The 19,752-nt window shown below is 38.6% G+C and overlaps 1 protein-coding gene across 1 annotated transcript in view; it reads right to left on the reverse strand.

Annotated features, from left to right (window-relative positions):
* Positions 1-12,955, reverse strand: part of col15a1b (collagen, type XV, alpha 1b) — a 53,987-nt gene extending 41,032 nt beyond the window's left edge. The window contains exons 1-2 of the mRNA XM_042428362.1: positions 12,864-12,955; positions 12,484-12,548 (exon numbers count right to left, since the gene is read on the reverse strand). Of these exons, the coding sequence (XP_042284296.1) occupies positions 12,484-12,548; positions 12,864-12,874 (76 nt within the window). The 5' untranslated portion in view covers positions 12,875-12,955. The remainder of the gene's footprint in view (positions 1-12,483; positions 12,549-12,863) is intronic.
* Positions 12,956-19,752: the final 6,797 nt, after the last annotated feature.

The following is a 19,752-nucleotide window of genomic DNA, read 5'->3' on the forward strand; positions in this document are numbered from 1 at the left end:
GCAGCAAAACTCCTGTGTATTGATTTCAGCAAGCTTTTGTTTTATTTCTTTTGAATTGAACTTTTTATTTGCAAAAGAATTATTTTGTTATTTCTTGGTATTTATTTCAAAAGGGACATAGTCTCGCTTTCAACCCACATTAATTGCTTTTATGGCTACTTGGGGGCAAGGCAACAAGCTGTAAACAAAACATTGACATATCATCACCTTATAAAGTTGTTACAGCCAATGAGTTAGCAAAAAGGTGCCTTTTTTACGCACTCAGCAGACAAGGAAAAACTTGAGCATTGATTTGCACTTGTGCTTCTGGCCACCTAGAGAATGTACATCCATTATTCACTCTTCTCTTAGCTTGTTTTGGTCTCCACTTATTCTTGAAGAAACTATCTGTCTCTTTAGCTTCTAAGTTCTTCCTTATGTTCACTTTGTCTGTCTGCTGTTTTAGTGTTGAGTGGCCAGTGTACAGTGGGTTTATTAGAGATTTTTTGCTGAAAAGAGGAGCCTGCAGCCACTGGAAATTACTGCAGAGTCAGGTGAGAATTTAAAGATCCCACCCAGACATGTATTAAAATTTATTTTCAAAAACTCTGTTTCGAATCTAAATCTCTGAATATGTAAATATTGTTCATTTCTACTTTTTTTTCTTACTTCACTGTAAAGTTTGTTCCCAGTGTATGTGCACTAAAGGCTTCAAGCTTCATTATCACACTTTTATAAGTCGTATATTTGACCACGATTGGCTCCAAACTAGCTATGATGTCACTGATCATGTTCGTAAGCCCACCATTTAAAATCTGTCAGCACACAGAAACTTTCTATCTTCAGCAGATGAATGTGAAAAAAACCTTCTAGTATCAAACTCTGTACATACATCATTCTGCACAGTGAAGCTCAAACATTCAACTGAAGGAGCAAGAAGAAAGTGAGTGGAGAGGAACTTGATCCATTGTTAATATAAAAATATTGATTAGTGCAATTTAAAGGTCAATTTGAACAGCATGAAAGTGAGGTTATGCCTACCAATTTGGCTTGGTGGCTATTTTTGGCTTTTTTTAATCTTACTCATAAAATGAAATGAAAGTCTTATGGTAAGTGGCATGTGATTGCAGTCTGTAACGGGAGCTGACTGATTTAATGGATTACAGGCTGCCTGCTGAGTCACAGGTTATTAAGACAATAACCAATTGACTGGGGTGATGCTACAAATGAACTTCTGACTCCGAACACACACGCACACACATTACACACACACCCCCACGTTCACTCAATGCCACACTGTAAGGCCTACAGCATATTTCAGATAAAAAGAATGTATTGTTTAGACTTGTTGGGAGGTCAGAGGTGGACATCTGCAGAAGGGACAGTTTCCATTACATCAAGTGTCCCTGGCTTCAACCCCATCCCGCCTCCCCTAGTCCCCTGCCATCCTCTCACCCTCACTTCACCCCCTGAAATATACAATCATACATGGACAGACACAGAGAGACACAGAGAGATAGCGGTCATCCAGTGTGAAGCTCAGTGATGGTTTTTTTCCCATGTGCTTGTGCCTGCTGAGATAAGTGGGCCAGCTGGACACAGAGAGACAGTGTGATGAGACAGACAGGCAGGCAGACAGGTGGACACGGACTGACATCAACTACAAAATTTGGTCAGATTTGGTTCCCACCATCTAACTCTAACCCCGTTTTCTCTTTTTCATTTCCGTTTCTTTTGTCAATTCATAAACCTCAGCCCTCAGCCTCAAAGGCTCATTTTGCTGCAAACCTACAAGAACTAATCCAGCTTTTTAATACACTTTATTTGTGATAATCATACCACAGTAAATTTGAAAAATGTTTATAAATGCTACTCAAACAAGGCCATCACCTATTGACTACTGCCAGCCCACTGGATTTAGTGAATGATGACATATTGTTATTATACTGACCAAGATTATTTAAAATCAAATCCAATAAATAATAGTAAATAAAAGCTTTCAGAACTATGTCTGATTTCACTATAGTACATAAAACCTGGGAAATGTATCAGAAAAAGTTGCATTATCACAATTTTAGGTACATTTTCTATAAATGAAGATTATCTGTCAATACTTTAGATTACCTTACTAATGTCTTCATATGATCTTAATAAGCATTAATATGAAAGATTTCTTTATAATTACTTTTTCATGATGCTATTGTAAAGTGAAATTCCTATAGAATTCCTACAGAGGGCAGACAGAGATAATTTAAGATAAACGAGTTCATATCAAACCAACTAAGCTAGTCGATCAGTCAGTTTCTCAAAACATGTGGTATCATGGATACAAGCTGCTAGACTATTTGCATTCGCTTATGTCCTGATTATACATGTATAAGGCACAGGGCAGTCCCAGAATGTGTGTGTGTGTGTGTGTGTGTGTGTATGCATGTTGGGTGCTGGGGGAGTTTGCTCAGCTGCAAGTGTTGTTCTCAGAGCAAACAACCTTTCAACTCATCTCCTCCTCCAATACGAATGATAATGAAACACAAGGGAGGCACAGTAATGGGGGATTCATCTGCTCATGTGATCCTGCAGAAAGTGTCATTATCATTGTCGTGGTGTAAGGTGTGATTCCCTCTGTACAGAGCTGTAAACTTTGCATGTAAGCACAGTGAATTCTTGCGGGTCAATGATGTCATTCTTTGTTGTTTTTTTGGAAGTGCTGCACATTGTGTATTGTGGCATTTCTTGTGAACTGTCTGGAATGAAAGGCAACCTTTAGAGAAATGTGACAGGAAAATATTATCTCATATTCTCTCTGCAGTGCCACTGACACAGTACCATCTATTGACATCCACCCACTGTAGTCACACCACGAAATTCACTATTGTTCAGAACAACAGAAGAAAAATGCATCTTCAATTTGCACATAAGAAAATGAGTGGAAACTGCAAATTCCAAAAAAAATCAAAATATTGCAAAAAGGTTTTTGGTGGAGGTGGAAAAGTTGGCGTGTCGATAAAAAAGAAAAGTGCAGTGGAAACAGGTTTAATGAATAAATCATGATATATATGAAGCATGTGACTTAAATGTCACTCAAGCTTTTGCTCCACTGAAGAGATGAAAATCTCAGGTCTGCGTAAACCAATGAAGAGACTGTAACGTTCCTCAAATTCATGCATAAAATTAAGATAAGTGTTATATTTCCATCATGTTTTCCACATGGTTTTCCACTGTTTCAGGTCTGACTGGTGTCATCTCATTGCACCCTCTTCTTCTGTAATGACACTGGACTGGAGAATTAGCAACACCAACAGTTCTTGATGAGCCCAACCCCTAATATTCATATAACAGTAAAACATTCATTTGCAGTTTCTTTCTTCTGGAAATTCAGTCAAAATTTGTGCTACATTTGGATGGAAACCTGGGTAATGATGGCCCATCTTTTCAGTCAATCTCTGAGTGTGGCTGTCTGAGACAGGGATAAGCACTTTTTCCTTCCAACATTGTCGGATGACATGTCGTGCATACTAGTTCTTTTCAAACATGGATCCTATTGGCATTTATACAGCAGAGCAGGTGGAGATGTATCAACACTAGACTGAAGACAAATACTTAAAATGTGTTGTCAAGTCAAGTCAAGTCAATTTTATTTATATAGCGCCAAATCAAAATAGAATTATCTGAGAGCGGGTCTAGACCGTACTCTTTGATTTACAGAGACCCAACATTCCCCCATGAGCAAGCACTTGGCAACAGCGGCAAGGAAAAACTCCCTTTTAACGGGAAGAAAGCTCAAGCAGAACCGGGTTCTGGGTGGGCGGCCATCTGCCTTGACCGGTTGGGTTGAGAGAGAAAGGAGGGGGAGAGAGAAACCCCCTGTGCCTTTCTGCACAGGTTTCTGTCACAGAATTTCAAACTGCTCCCTCATCCTTGAAAGGTTTATTTACATGCACACACAACATTAATATTAAAGGTTAAAGCAGGAGGCCAGCTGATTCATTTACATGTGACGCTGTAGTGTCATTTCTCCAAAGTAATAGTTTATACAGTATGCTGTGGGTCAAAGATTTTATTTCCTGTCGAACCACTCCCTGCCTTACTATTCTAAACTGTGTTCAAATCAGCATTTATCCAACATCTCAAAGTGGTAAATGGTCCTAAGTGCCCTGATCACATACTGTCCTCATTTTAGTCACTGGAGTAAAAACATTTTATTAACTATCACCAGTATGATTCTGTGCACAGAAAGAAGTGGTGTGCACTATTATAAATCAAGTCTTTTTTTCTGTTTTCATTTGAATTCTTAATTTTTGTGTGTTTGTGTATTGTTGACATTACACACATTATATATTAATCCGGGATGAATGCAAGTGTACCTATCAGTATGTTTCAAAGTGCTGACTAATACAGGCAAAACAACACCAATAATAAGTGTTTTTTGGTCTTTTTGTGCTTTTTTTACCATTGCTGTCAATGTTTGGGCAACAGGTTTGGTCAGCTGTGATATACTGCTACTCATTAGGACCACTGACAACCAAAACAGCGAATTAAGAGCCCAGACTCAGCAACATGTCCACACTGCCTCAGGGAAGCACAGAGGCTAAGTGAAGGAGAAGGATTCGAGCTGCCACGTCTAATCCAAAGGTAAATAACAAGGTTAGGGCAGCTGTGGCACAGACTGTCAAAACAAAGCACCTGTGAAGGAGCTGATGTGCAGAGCTTATGGTTTACTTTGATCACCATCTTAGTTTGATTCATGCATTCCAGTCAATAGTTAAGACAGTTCACTTAGAACCAAAAATATCAACCTGCTGGTGGCGTTAGAGTAAAAGTCAATGGATCATGACAGTAAGTAAGATTTTTCCTCTGGGGAACATGGATGATTATACAAAATTTAATGGAAATCCATTTGAAAGTGTTGGACTGATGAACCAACCAAGGAATTAAGCTATGAATGTAAAATAAAGTGGTAAAGAGGAAACTGTGAGATATGATTTGTGGAGAAATGCTGAATGCACAAAAAGCCAGAATGTACCATTCATGTCACTAACTCATGTTGTGGTTCAACTCAAAACTAATTTTGACAGTAATTAAATAAAATTAAGTTAAACTTGATCCACCGTACATCAATTTTTACACCAGTACACTTATATTGAAATTCCTACTTAGCGCTCAGCAATTCTTGAGTAGGATATTTCTGTTGCTGTTGATAAGCTACATATGGAGGTCAGGGTTCAGCCAAATTTAGTTTTCCAGTTGATTCCCCAATTGGATTAGACAGGAATTGAGGAAATGTACGGCATGCTGGTGTATTATTTCATAAAAATTATGGAGGGCAGACAAAGGGCAAAGAATACAGTATCTGTTATCATGAAGATGGTAGATGTACTTTTAGTAGTTTAGTAGTTCTCTCTGTCTGCAAGCAGCTGAAAGGTCATAACTTCAGTAGCCACAGACTCACATCCAAATATGCAAAAGCAGACCTGAGCATAAATACACACTCACATAAAAACTGACTGTGTACTTTCAACTTTACTCTTAAACAGAGGAGGTTATTGAAGGTCAACCTTGAAATGAACAGTGTACAGTATGTGATGTTCTACATGCTGTATGTCAGCTGAGCAGTTTATTCAAACGAGAACAGTGAAGAAAGCAAAGCTTTAATCAGACTCTTAAAGTTTTTTACTGCATGGTATTGAATGTAATTGATTTAGAGATGTATCAGGTATAAAGTACCTTAATTGCTCCTTAATTGTATGGATTGCTGAAAACGACATTCAGTACATTTCAACAAAAACTGTGCCCTTGTAATGGCAGAAGACTTCTCCTTCCAAGCTACACATAATTAAAGTTGTTAAGTCATCTAAAGACAGAATTTACCTCAGTTAGCTGCCTTTAGATTCACAACTCCTGAAAAGAAAACATCAGTCCAATACAAGAAGGTACTTTCTCTGACTTACTTGCTTTTTCTGTGTAAATGTGAGACTTTGAAGTCCAATAAAAGAACATTATTTTTGTTTAATTACATGATTACTGTATATAAATTTGCTTCTTGACTTCAGGTGAAGATGTATTAACAACTGGAACTGCTATAACATATATTGTATTCACATTTATGATTATTTAAGATACAGCTAAAGGGTTATTTTCATTATCAATTAATCTGCTGTTTATTATCTTGATTCATAAATGAATCTGTTTTTCTTTAAAATGTCAGAAAAAAGTGAAAAACTCAGATCCCAGAGCCCAAGGTTATGTCTTCAAATGACTTGTTTTGTCCCAAAAACCACTGATATTCAGTGTACCTTCATGTAAGACAAAGTGTAGCAGTAAACATGATTCAAGAATCAAACACAGACATTTAGTGTCTGTTGACAGTCTTCTTGTCACATTGTGGGTGAAGTAACCAGCAGAAAAAACATCAAACCTAAAAGACAGAGTTGTCTTTGTGAGGCTGGTTTCCAACACACTGATTAAGTCTGGTCTCCATTTAAAATTCATTTTCTAGATTAGGAGGAGAAGGAAGAATGTAAGTGAAAAAAGTAAGGCAGGTAAACTATCAATCTTACATCTCCTGAAACAAACTGAGTGTGTTTCCCTGTGTTCCTCACAGGTCAGGTTATTATTGTCACTCTGCCAAGTAATTACAGGCTGATGCCATCTCATAACACTCACTTTCTGTCATCTCTGCACAGTGGCGTTCAGTAGTTATTTAAATTCCTTCACTGATTGAGCAGCTGACAGTCGTGATGCTGTGGAGGATTGCAGGCTGAGGAGTAATACTTCTGTGTTAAAGTCTAATACAGATTCAAGAAAAGATCATTTTGTGATATAAACATACAGATACAGATACAGCCAGTAGCTTTGTAGTAAAGAAAAGTTGTAAAAAACTACTAATTTATACTTGGTAGAAATGTAACATTGTCAAATATTGGCTGTTTAACTGTCATTCATTTAAAATAGAGAAATGACCACCTTTCCTTTAAAATGTTGACATACCATGAGGAATTGATGCGACTAGTTTTGACATAAACAACACGTGACTTTGCTCCTTCAAAACAATTAAACTGAACTTAGAGCTGAAATGATTAGTTAATTGATCAATTAATTGATTGACAGAAAATTGCCTGCTTTTCAAATAAAATAATTTGCTGCTTTGCCTCATCTGAAAGTTTCCTGAATATCTTTTCTTATTGGTTTTGAGACAAAAACAACATCACGTCACCTTGGACTCTGGGATCTGCATTATTCACTGTCTTCTGACATTTTTAAAAGAAAATCCATCAATTAATCAATCAGAAAATTAATTGGTAATAGTTTTAGAAGTTTTAGAAAATGCTAAGACGCCTGAAATACATCAGTAACATCTGGGAGGTAAAGAACTTCTTTTTGCTTTAAATTTGTGTTTTGTTTTATTTGTTGACAATATTCTGTATATTCACCTGTCCTGCAGGCAATAAAGCTGCATAAATATATCTGTAACAACAGCCATGAAGTGCTCGTAAACAGAATGGTTTCTTCAAGTAAATGAAGTTTAACAGCTTCTCCCACTTGGTAAAAAGACTCTCTGTTCCTGCCCCAAAGCATAGATAATGTGGAACAAATACACAATGATAATGATTCATCATAGTCGATTCAAACAGTAACCATAGAAACATGTCGACAAACAACAGCCAACCAGTGACATTTCAATATTTCCCTTTTAAAAGACATTACAGTAAGAGCTGTAAATCAGAGTTTTTATCTTAAAAATCACCCAGTATAGCCAATAAAAGCTTATAGATGTTGGTTTAATTTCCTCTCATTTTCCTCTCCTCATTTTGAATGCAAGCACTCTTTGTTCCTCTTTACAGCACTGGGAACCAAAGTTAGAAAACTACATCATCTCAATAAGCATCACATCATGGAAAAAGACCCCAAAAGAAACACCCATTCTTATTTTTCAAGTTTCCAGTGACTGATTTTTTCCCATTAAAACCCCATAGAGCTGACCGTTACAAACATACAGCAATGACACCTTTTACAGTTGGCCCATTGTGCCCAACTGTGTTCGAATCAAAGTCACTCTGGCTGAATGAGCACATTCCAGACAGGACGCCGCTGTAGCAGTGAGGGCGCTCAGCCCTCTAATATACTGAAGACATTTAGGTACAGTCTCTTTCATACACTTCTATAACATGTTCCCTTGCCAGGTTTCAGACTCATAAAACACTAAATGGAGTTTGGTGGGAGTTTTATTCAAGGAACATCAGAGACCAAATAAGGTCAAGAGTGAAAACAGTTGAAAGGCTCATAGGTAAAACTAAAAAAACAGTTAATGTGGAGGGCAACCACATGTGGAGAAAAAAAGGGAAAACTAGAATATGATGTGATTTCAAAAGCTGAAATGAGTTTTCTCGGGTTGAGTACGGTTCATAAAGCAAACGTTTAAAACCTGTGGATTTCAACTGTAATTGGACTGACATTGTCAACAGTAAGTTTTACTGTACAGAGGAACGTCCCGTCCAAAATAGACTCCTACTGGGCTCACCTCACAATCATTTATATTGGCTAAACATGGAATCCTTTCAGAGCAACTCAACCAATGGCAAATAGAAAGTGAAGGTTCCTGGAGGCAGAAATAAGAGTGTTTTTTGGGGGGACAGAGTCTTTGAGGGTGAAAAACAGTAAGATAAAAATGTTTCTTTTCAGCTGTAGTTGCAGGATGTCTGCAGGATGTCTGGAAATGCAGACGCTAATGATGATGCACTAATGAAACTCAGACTATATCTGGCTAAATCTGAAAACGCTGTTTAAGTGTAAAAACAATGAATGTTCACACCTGTGTTTTCAGATGGTTTTGTAAAGATCTCAGTCTGTTCTGAAAGTGCTAAATAAAAGGAAAATAGCTTCTTTTTTTTAATTTAATCAACTGGAAGGTGATTTTGAAACAGTGTCAAAAACACCAGCTTAGTGTGGATGGAGAACTAAAAGAGAAAAAGATGCCCAGCTGAGTGTGGGTGTAGTTTGAATGTCATGCTTCAACTTTTGTGCCAGGATAGCAAATGAGATTTCTATTGTGATCTACTAAAGCCAACTCTATCACCAGATAAGAATGTTGATATTGGACGACTCCAGATTACATTCAATGACAACACATTCTTGACATCCAGTGCCAAAGTTTTTAACTGGCAACTAGTATTGAATGGGTAAGGTTGGGGAAAGATGGCGGTTATGATAAATAAAATATGGTTAAGACATGGTTGGGTTAGTAACTTAAACACTAAGATATTTCCCTGAATTTAACCATCTTGATTCAGAACATTAATTGCAGGTCTGTGACACCTTTCCAATGAGGCTGTCAGGTATACGAAGGTGAAAGTGTAGGCAGGTTTTCTCTCACATTGTGTTTTTTTCATTCTTTACACAATTACTTACACCAATTTTTGTGTGTAAAAACAAGCGCAACATATGAAAAGAAAAGCTTGTCTGAAAGTGTTCACCATTATCCCCACATTTGAATGATTATTGCATCTTGCCCCTCTCTACTTATTTATTTATTTATGTATTTATCAGGACCATGTACAGTGTTGAACATAAATGTTACCATTTGATGTACTGTACCAGAGTTAGCTTATAGCTAATTTTCATCTGCAGTCCCTTCGGTAGGTCATAATTAAAACTTATAACAGCACAACAACAAACAGCAGACTCTTCATCCTGCCTTCATGTGTGGCAGTTCGGAACAGCTATGAACACTTTAGCCTTCAGACATGGTTGGATGACAACTTTTTGCGTTGTTCCATATGAGACACATTCCTTCACATATTAGCAATGACCATTGGCATTTGATTTAATCCGTGAGGTTGTCACGGAATTGTCCGATATAGATGTAACTCTTAGGGATACTTGGCTGACTAAAACATACATGACATACTGAATGTTGAATTGAAACAGACAACACCACTGTGTCTCATACAGGTCAGAGTCATTTCTAAGGAATTTAAGTTATATAAAGCCTAAACACAAGTAAGAAAAAGCTGAATTATAGTTGAAATTCTGAATTATAGTTGAAATCACCAATGGGTTTCAGCAATCAATGATAGAAAAGCAGAGCTCACATTTATTGTACAAAAATGTTGATGTGGCTCCACTACAGCAGTTTGGGGCTCAGGTGTTTTGCTGAAGGGAACATGGGTATTTTACTCTATTCTAAGCTGTTTTGGGGATTTGAACATAAGATTTTCCAGTCACAAGATGGCCCCTCTAACCATCAAGCCTCTGGCAGTCCACAATGTGATGGGCTGTGTTTAGTGAATAAGAAATAAGTGGGCAACAGACAAAACAAATGCTTCGTACATGAATGTAAACAGCGCAAACACAAAGCACAAACACTGAATCCCACATTAGTACTTTCTCACAGCTGTGAATGTTCAAAATAAAAAATCATTTCTGTCATCCATTGTCAAAAATCAGCCACCCACACACCCACACATGCTGACATTAAACTGGCACGGGAACAAGTTTGTTCTCGACCTTCCACTTCAAAGCTTACCATGACCCCCCTCCCCTCGCAGCCCCCCCACCCCCCTACTGTCCTCTCTGTCTCTGATTTTCCCCAAACACACAAACAGCAAGTGAACTGCAAAGGAAACCCCTCACATCATTACCATACAAACTGAACGCTTCATTTCTCACCCTGGTGCAGCGTTTGACTTGTCTGCCACTTCCAGCTACCTCATTGTACATACACACCCACACACACACACACACACACACACACAAACAGGATGAGGAGGGCAGAGGAAGCTTAGTCTATTGCCAAACAAACAAACTATTTCTCTCCTACAGAGCTGTATAAGAAGAGCCTCACGGCAGGGAGTAACTAAATGAAAATCACCACAGCAGAGGTGTGAAAATGGAAATGGAAAGGGGACAGACCCACATCATGTGTCTGATAATGGGTTTGTGAGATGGCGACTGTAAGTGGATGTTAATAATGACTGTTGATTGATGGACAACATTTGGAGTAGATTGGTAGCCTGCATGGTTTACCTTACTTCTTTAGCATATTGTATTTACTAAAGACTTAAACACATGACGTTCATTTTTCTGGTGACAGCAGTTGTATAATGTCTGTGGTGGCTCTGAAGCAGCTTTCCAAAGTTGAAAAAAAAAACCCAACCCAACCCAGCCCTGATGATGTCATAGGGGTTATCTCAGCTTGTGACCTTTTAGAAACTTTTGACCTACTAAGAATCAAGATATCTTGGCCTCTGCTGCTTCAATTTTGACAATTCTTTGTAAAATCTATCTCTTGTTAGTCCCCAACTTTATGGAATTGAAATACTAAATCATCATAGTATTCCTTTGAGGAAATGCACCATGTAGCATTTAGAGCTAGCAAAGTGCTGAAATAATCTGTATCAGACAAGACGACTGGACACCATTAGTGGGATTGGTCCACTTTGTACTCGTCCATGTAGTCATTTAAGTCCATGTAGTCAAATGGGTCTTCAGTGAAGTGCTGCACGTGTTTCTCAAAACCTGCTGCATCCTCATAAAAACCCTACTCACTGTTGTTTTGAGGAGCAAGTCGAGGGAACCATAACGGTTGATGACAGCTAAGATATTAAAAGTTAATGTGAATTGTGTTTTAAAATACACCATAATAATAAAAAAGCATGACTCACAGAGGAAAACCTTTAATGTTTTCTACCTTAAAGCAGTTTACATCTGCTCTGTAAAGAAATCTGACACATTCCCAACAAATTTAACCTGGTTGCTGTAGATACAATGAAAAATATAATGTAAAGTTGCAAGTCCTCAGCTTTATGACTGATAAGTAATTTACTGTTGGTGTTAAAAATGCGTCATATCTTCTTTAACTGTAAAATCTATGATTGTTTTTTTTTTTTTAGACTTTTCATGTTAAATATGTTTGCAGAAATCTCCCTTCATCTGTACAGCTGTCATCTGAGGACACATTCAAGTTGCTCTCCTATTGTGAAATCTAATCACAGCATTAGTCACATCTAACATCTAGTCACACTGGCTGTGACTGTGTGCTTCGCTGAAGCAATCACATGAGGAACTACAGTACAAGGACATCTGGAAGATCTGTTAGTCTGAAGATTCTACATGGTTGACAGTTCAGCCTCCATCTTAAAGATTTACTGCCACAAAAAGACAATTATTCTTAATTTTACTGGGTCACAGAGGGACTTTATTGACCCCTACAATGATATGGGGAGTCATATTAGGCAAGACACAGTACCATCAAAGAAATGAAATCAATTTAAAATATATTACAAGATGATTTGTGACACATATTTAATTGCTGTCCATGGTTATCATTCAGTGGGATGTATCCTCAACATGAGGTAGAGCTACATTTCACTACTTTAATAAAGCTTTGTTGTTGGGTCAGCGCCAAACTGTTTTTGTCCCCCTTTTATCCTCTCAAAGATCCATTCCAGCTGTTTATTTATTTACAGCTGTAGTGTTGAGAAAGAGCGTCAGCAGCATGAATCTTACCTTCTATAACCTGCAGGGAAGCGGCCAGACAGCACAGCAGGACGAGGAGCAGGGCAAGAGACCACCTGAGGAGGCACATCAGTCACGTAAGCTGCACTTTGTAAAGTTTTAGGTAGATTTCAAAACATAGAAAATAGTTGTTAAAAAAGTGTATTAAAGGATAAGGGCAATAGTGAAATGTGAGTGAAATTAGCTTCAGTGTAGATCTATTTTCACATAAAATACTTCACATAGAGGAGAATGTTACTGCATCACAGGTCTACTCTGAGGTGTAACTGGAGCACTTTGTGAAGGTATGAAATATGAGGTAAAGTCAATTTAATGCAATCTGGTTTCTTTACATGCAAAACCCAATGGATGTAATATTCAAAGTGTCTTACCCTTGCAACATTTTAGCAAGAAAATAAATAAAAATCCCAGTTTAGAAGTGAACTCCAAGTGCATGTGTGTGATGAAATTCCGTCAAACTCCGTGGTCCCTCTGCTCCACTCTGCAGACCTGAAGCCACACTGCACTCTCTCTCTCCCTCTCTCTCTCTACAGTACAAAGGCTCTCTCAGTTCTGAGCTCAGTGACTCTCAGGCCCACAGAGTTGGGAAATTTGACTCCCTTGGAGAAAAAAAAAAAAGATCCCTCCCTTAACTCAGTCAGAGGACCCTCTCTGCTAACCTGCCGCTTGAGTCAATTTCCTTTCATTAATGATGGTATGACGTACATGTACATGTATGGCTCTCATGTCTCTATTTGAACATCTATCTGCTGTAGCTATCTGACTGAGAATATGTTAATGCTCAGTCCTGTTCAGATTATTTTATTTCATAAGTGCAATTATGATTAATTAAACTAAAAAAAGAATATATTTAATTATATTATACTCATTCAAAAAATATATTTTTAATGAGTTAATGAAAAAATAAATGAGAATGTATAGTGAATAGCATGGCCAGATTAAATTGTTATGTGGTCCTGGGGCAAAAAGTTGCTGTTGGGCCCCTACTGACCCCCCACTTCCCACCCTCTGTGTATCCTATATGTATGTTCCCTGTATCCTCCAAGTTCCAATTTAGCACAGTGCAAACAGACATAATATGGCATCTTCATTATGCCCACAGATCCAAAGCCAAATAGCGCTCCTGCACTGTAATAACACTGCCTGTCCTCAGGAACATGTCAATTAATTGGTGACAATATAATTACACTAGAGCTGCTACGACTGATCAATTAGTCAATCAAAAGAAAATTACAATTATTTGGATAGTCGATTAATCATTTCAGTCAGTCGGTTTCAAGCAAAAATGCCAAACATTCTTTGGTTCCAGCTTCTCAAATGTGAGCATTTACTTTTTTTCTTCAATCTAAATATCTTAAGGTTTTAGACGACATCTCAGACAAAACAAGCAAATTGAAGACATCACAGTGGGCTCTGGGAAATTGTGAATGCCATTTTTTCATTATTTTTTACTTTTAACTGACTAAACAATTAATCGAGAAAAGGATTAATCAGTAATGAAAATAATCAGTAGTTTCAGCCCCAAATTAAACCCAACTTTATTTAAGGATATGCATGTGACTATACGATATAGACAAGAATATAAAGACCATAAAACAAGACTATGTAACTGTTGCTAAACAGCGGCCACTCTGGCCACAATTGGCAATTACATTAAACAAGTTCGCATGATGTGTCTAATTGTTGTTTTACTTTTGTGATAAAACCACTGAAATGTTCATCTGTGGCACGCTAAAGCATAGTGTAACACAATAAAGAAGAGTCATGAAGTCAGCAAGTTGAGTAATGTCAGTTACACAGCAATATCTATTTAACATTTGCTAACTTTAGCCAACATAAACTTCTGGTCATACCAGATCAAGTAAGGCTGGAGCTGCAAAACCCCTGAGTGTGTTGAACTAAGCAAGGGTGTGATTTATTGCTTATGAATTAAACTTTTCATTTTAAAAGAAGTCTGAGCAATTTCCTCTTTCAAAAGATGCATAGTCTCACTTTAAAGTTAAGGGCCCTCCACAAGACAGGGCCACATCATTAAGTAATGAAACAAGACCCACCTTGAGATCTTGAAATTAAAAAAAAAAAAAAAAAGTATTTCAGTCTATAAACAATACCAGAGACAATTAGAGCTAGTGTATAAAAAATGCAGAGCTGCATTCACAGTTGGAAACAATACAATACGATAATAAAACATGAATATTTCTGCAGTCTGAACAGTATAGGCTGAAGCTACAGTGTATTGTGTTATAAATAAGCTATCAATTAAATTACCAAAAGCAAAGTGATGCACAGTGATTTTTGGGGCCTTTAGGGTCTGTGGTCCCTTTTCCCAGTTGGTAATCCAGCCTTGGTAAATAGGTATTTGTTGTTTATGCTATAAGTCAATATACTGGAGATACAAGGTTTTTTAATGACGTTGGTATAGCTGTTTGAGCAGTCTGGGGTTAAAGTTACTTGCGCAAAAGCACATGACTAATGATGGGTGAAGGTGCAGAGACAGATAGAGACTTCCAAAAATGCTTATTATTGTACATTTTAAGAATTTTCTTATAGCACTCTCATGAAAAGATTGTAAAATTCAGTGTAGGACTAAATGACTGAAACATATGAATAAATGATATATAAATAAACTGGCTGTCAGTTATTACCTTCAGTTCAATCATCATTTAATCATGAATTGGGGTTTATGCAGTCTGGCCTCAGTGTTCAACAGTAATTTGAAGTAGAACTGAACACAGACAACTACCAGATAGGGATCATCAGTCTGTGTGGCCTCAGGCTGGATGAGTTTAACATAATTTTCACAAGTCTTTCACAGAATAGCCATCTTTGTTCTTGAAGAAATTACAAAACACATTAAATAGACCACAGAAACAACTGGCCCACTTTCTCTCCCGAGCCAACAGAGACAAAGCTTCAGGGGTTAACAAGGTCAGAGGGAGTCTCAGTGAAATTGTCCATGTTGTGATGTTAACACCCGACTATTAGGGAATGCTGGAATGATAATGGCTCGAAGAAAAGAAAGGTACCCTCCCTTTCCTCCTCTTCCCCCCTCATCCTCTGTCTGTCTCCCTCTTTGCAGACTACATTCTCTCCCTGAGCCATTTGTGTTTTCCCTCTTTAGTTTTGATTCCAGATTTAGCTCTAAGAAAGGCAGTTTCTCTAAAAAACGCTGCTTAGCCAAAGCTTCAGATGTTGCTGGAAGGTCAGCGGAAGCTGTGGGAAGATGATGGCTGTGGTTCCTGAACATTGTTTAGGAGAAACTGTGATTGCAGAGAGTAAAGACAAGCTAATGACATATGGACTAAACCAAAACTGCATATGTTTAGGGTAATAAAATATTAATATGGTACAGAACTTGATGTTGTACAAGATTCAACTAAAAAGCAAAGATCTTAATATGCCCAGTTGACATCTAGTGTTTTACCACTCAGTGTTGAAACTAGACTAGTGTAGAAGAAGAAAGGTGGATTTGTTCAATGTACCATATCAATAATATAGAAAATTTCACGAACAAAGAACACGCCATTTGAACGGTATAAAAAGTAGTTTTATTTGGTTGTCAAGAGGGTTCAGGATTGGATGAGGATAGTGTAGGGTGGGCTGGATGGGGGTCAAGGAGAGGGATGAAGGGGGTCGATGGCATGTTGATGGCCGGGGACCAAATGGAATCACAAAGAGGCTGGAGCATCTAGGAACCCAGGGGTCGAGACTAAGGGTGGGGGACATGTCTCGATGAGCTTTCTGCTCCGTCATCCCCCAAAGTTAACTTCATTGGGCTAAGTGAGAATGGGCTCTTTGAATGTCGCTGAGGTAGGTATAGAATCTTGGGAAGACTAACGGTCGAGAGTTTTATTTATTTAATTCTAACAGGTGGTCTGGGATTTCTTATTTGGAAGCAGTTGAAGCGGCTCCCATGTGGAAGAATTGGCCAGAGTACGGTTAGGAATGTGGACTGACTTCGATGTGGGGAGACAGGTTGCCTGTGCGGAGAGTTTGGTAGTGGGCAAGGAAGTCTGAAGTGAAGGGCGAACTTTGGCATAAGATGTTGTTCGGACTTACAGATAACATGCCAAAGTGTGCGAGAAACAAGGCTAGGTATGGTGCCCCTGAGGACAGTTTTATGGAGACATTTGTTCAGCTGGCGTAGATGTGTATGGTGGGGACCGTTCAGGTGGCTGGTCGGAGGCGAACCACCTACTGCTGCGTCTGAGCATAGCCGGATGTCGTGGGATTGGGTAGTGCGATTGTCTTGGAAAGCACTTGGGGGTGTCGAGGGATGAGGGGGTAGGATGAGAGCTGGAAGGTTCATAAAGGGCTGGATGGGGGTCCAGTAGAGGGAGCACCGTGGTGCGACTGTGGCTGAGGTAACAGCAGGACCAGTAGTGGCTATGGGAAGAAAGAGAAAGAGAAGAAAAGAGCTGCGGGGGCAGGTGGAGCCGAAAGCGCTGAGGTAGCTGCAGCTGAAAGAAGGGAAGAGGAAAGGATGCCGGGATGAGAGGATGTATGTGCAGGGGTTGATTGTGCAGCCTGCGGACACAGGAATGAGATGTAAAACGAAAAAATACAAAACGGAGGGGGTTAGAAAGGAGGGAGCTCTGTGACTTCCTTACATATCAACTAATGATGAGGAAAACCACCAGGCTCCCTGAAGCAATGAATCAATATTAAGTGATTGCAATGAAAATTGTTCACTGTGGCAAAGCAGTTGATACAGTCAGTCAATGTCATTGAAAATGAGGGCATGACCTCAACGACATGCAGGTGAGTCGAGGGAGTCATAGTAGCTGTGGCAGGAAGAGGCGAAAAGGGGTGCTGTAAACAAATAATATCGACGGAGGAGAGCCAGGATGATTCATAAAGGACGGTACGGGTGGCGCTGAGTGGGGAACCCGGAAGTGAGCGGCCATCCGGAGCGGTGGTGGAGGTGGAAGCAGAGAGGAGCAGGAAGAACCTGGCTTTGTTGTCGGTTCGGCGAAATAGGATTTGTACCTGGAGTTCAGCCTGGCCTTCAGCCGGGGCTGAAGAAGTCTGGGCTCTGTTGTTGTAGTCTTTGTGACGTCATTGGTGTGTGGCCTGCGTCGGCTGATTTTACACTGAAACTGTAAGAAAAGAACCCTTTTTTAAGGTGAGACCATAGACTGTATATAGAACCTATTGGTGAGTTTGTCAGACTATGATCAATGCTTTCGTGATCAGTTTGATGTGCGTTCAGAGTTTCAGTGTGCGACTCGGTGACAGCTGTGCAAACTGATGATTTTGGATTGAAAATGCATTGCGTTTGTTAAGCTTAAAATTTTTCAGAGACAAAAAATCCAACATGTGTGCAGAGTCTCTTTCATGATACTGTGGCTGATCAATAATACTGATTAAATCCTGTATTGATACAATTCCTTATGAATGAAGCTTATACACCGCAGTCTGGTGTCTGGTATATTTTGAGGACCCGGCAGGATTTTCTATTAATGTTACAAGTGTAGTGACCAGGATGATTGTCTGTGCTGTGCAGCAGTCAAACAGCAGGCTAAACATACAGCAGCATGCTACATAAATTCTGAATTTTTTTTATGCTAACATTTTTGTGTGTGGGGAGGTTCTGTGCTTTTAACCCGTGCTGTTGGTTGGTGGTTTGGGTCATTCAGTTTATTTCTCACTAGAGCTAACTTTGTGCAGCCTGTGTTAGCATTATCACTGATACTATAGCTGCTGTTGCTTACTGGAATATATGTCATGCTAGCTAGCCTGAGCTGGCAGATGCCTAAGAAAGGTGGCTGTGAGGTTAAAAAAAATAAAAAAAGGATGAGTCTTGCACACAAGTTCACCTCTAAACAGTAATTTTACTGTTTTTTTTTTGTTGTTTTTTTTTACAGCAAGTTGCTTTATTTCTGAATACAGAAATAGTCCATACGCTATCATGACATGTGGCTACGTCTTTTCTGCCCCCGCACTGCACGTACATCCAGGATGTTTGTAAATGGTAAAATCCATTAGCATTGAGCTCAAAACACTGATGTGCCCAAGTAAATTTTCACAGAGCCACTAGAATAGCTGTGGATTGAATTATTCATATAATTTTTTTTTTAGTTTTAGTTCTTTTGATTCTGTATGTGTTATCCAGAGGATATCATGTAGCCTATTATTTTTGATGGATGATGCTTTAGAGGAGTTCCTAAACCCATGTAGGATGGACCAAATGTTTGGCATGACACAGAAATAAAAACCAACAAAATAAATAACTACAGTAGCTCACTTTTGATGCACAAAACAAATGATAACGTTAGGGGCTTTACTCTCACTGGGGACAGCCAATAGTAGCATATGTTGATCGGAACTGAAATAATTTGTTAATCAGTTGTTCAACTGACAAGAAAATTTTCAGCAACTATTTTCATTGTTTAAGTTATTTTTCAAGTTAAAAATGCCAAACATTAATTCCAGTTTTCAGTTTTCCTTTAAATTTAATGTTTGTTTTTCAGACTTTTGGTTAGACAAAACAATAATTGGCAGAATAATCAATATTAAAATATAGTTGCAGCTCTAATGTGAATTAATGTGGATCTGCCTTTTATACCTTAAATCAGACTTTAAATCAGGCCTTTTATTGTAACACACTGACAGGTGATAAAACTCTGCTTTAACAGCACTCTAACATTGCCTGTGAAGAATATTCAGCATGACCTACTTCAGTCTAGTTACTGACACATATTCATTGTGTTTTTGTGTTGCTGTAACATTTTTATGACTGGTAGCCTACATGAAGCCCTCCACTCAAAGAGCCTCTGTACAGAGCTGGTCAGGAGGCTCGTCTTGTGCTTGTCTGTTCTGAATAAAATTGCTATTCCTGTTTTTAACTTTGAAGTTCATCTCACTGAGAAAACACATCCATACACTCTCATAATGCACACACACAAGCATAGTTTTATGTTTGTGCCATTTACAACCTCATACCCTACTTTTGAGCCAGTTTGGGAGGATTATTGTTGTATGCTGCATGTCTAATGCAACTTCACATAAACTTACAAAACAGAAGGAAGAATTTCTAGATGGCAAAAAATCTTGCAAAACTCTGGATCATAAAAAGCAACAGAAATTAAGCCTCTGCAAACCCATCATTTTCCGTTCTTGCTTTTCATGAGCTCTGTGAATTTCTTTTATTCAGTTACACTTGTCATTGCCGTTTTTTTATGTGAATCCCGGCCACAAGACAAGGTCTCCATTGGGCAAACAATAAAGTATCAAATTAAGCTGTAGTGTTGTGCGTCT

Source organism: Thunnus maccoyii, chromosome 12 (genome assembly GCF_910596095.1).
Source record: "Thunnus maccoyii chromosome 12, fThuMac1.1, whole genome shotgun sequence".
NCBI lineage: Eukaryota > Metazoa > Chordata > Actinopteri > Scombriformes > Scombridae > Thunnus > Thunnus maccoyii.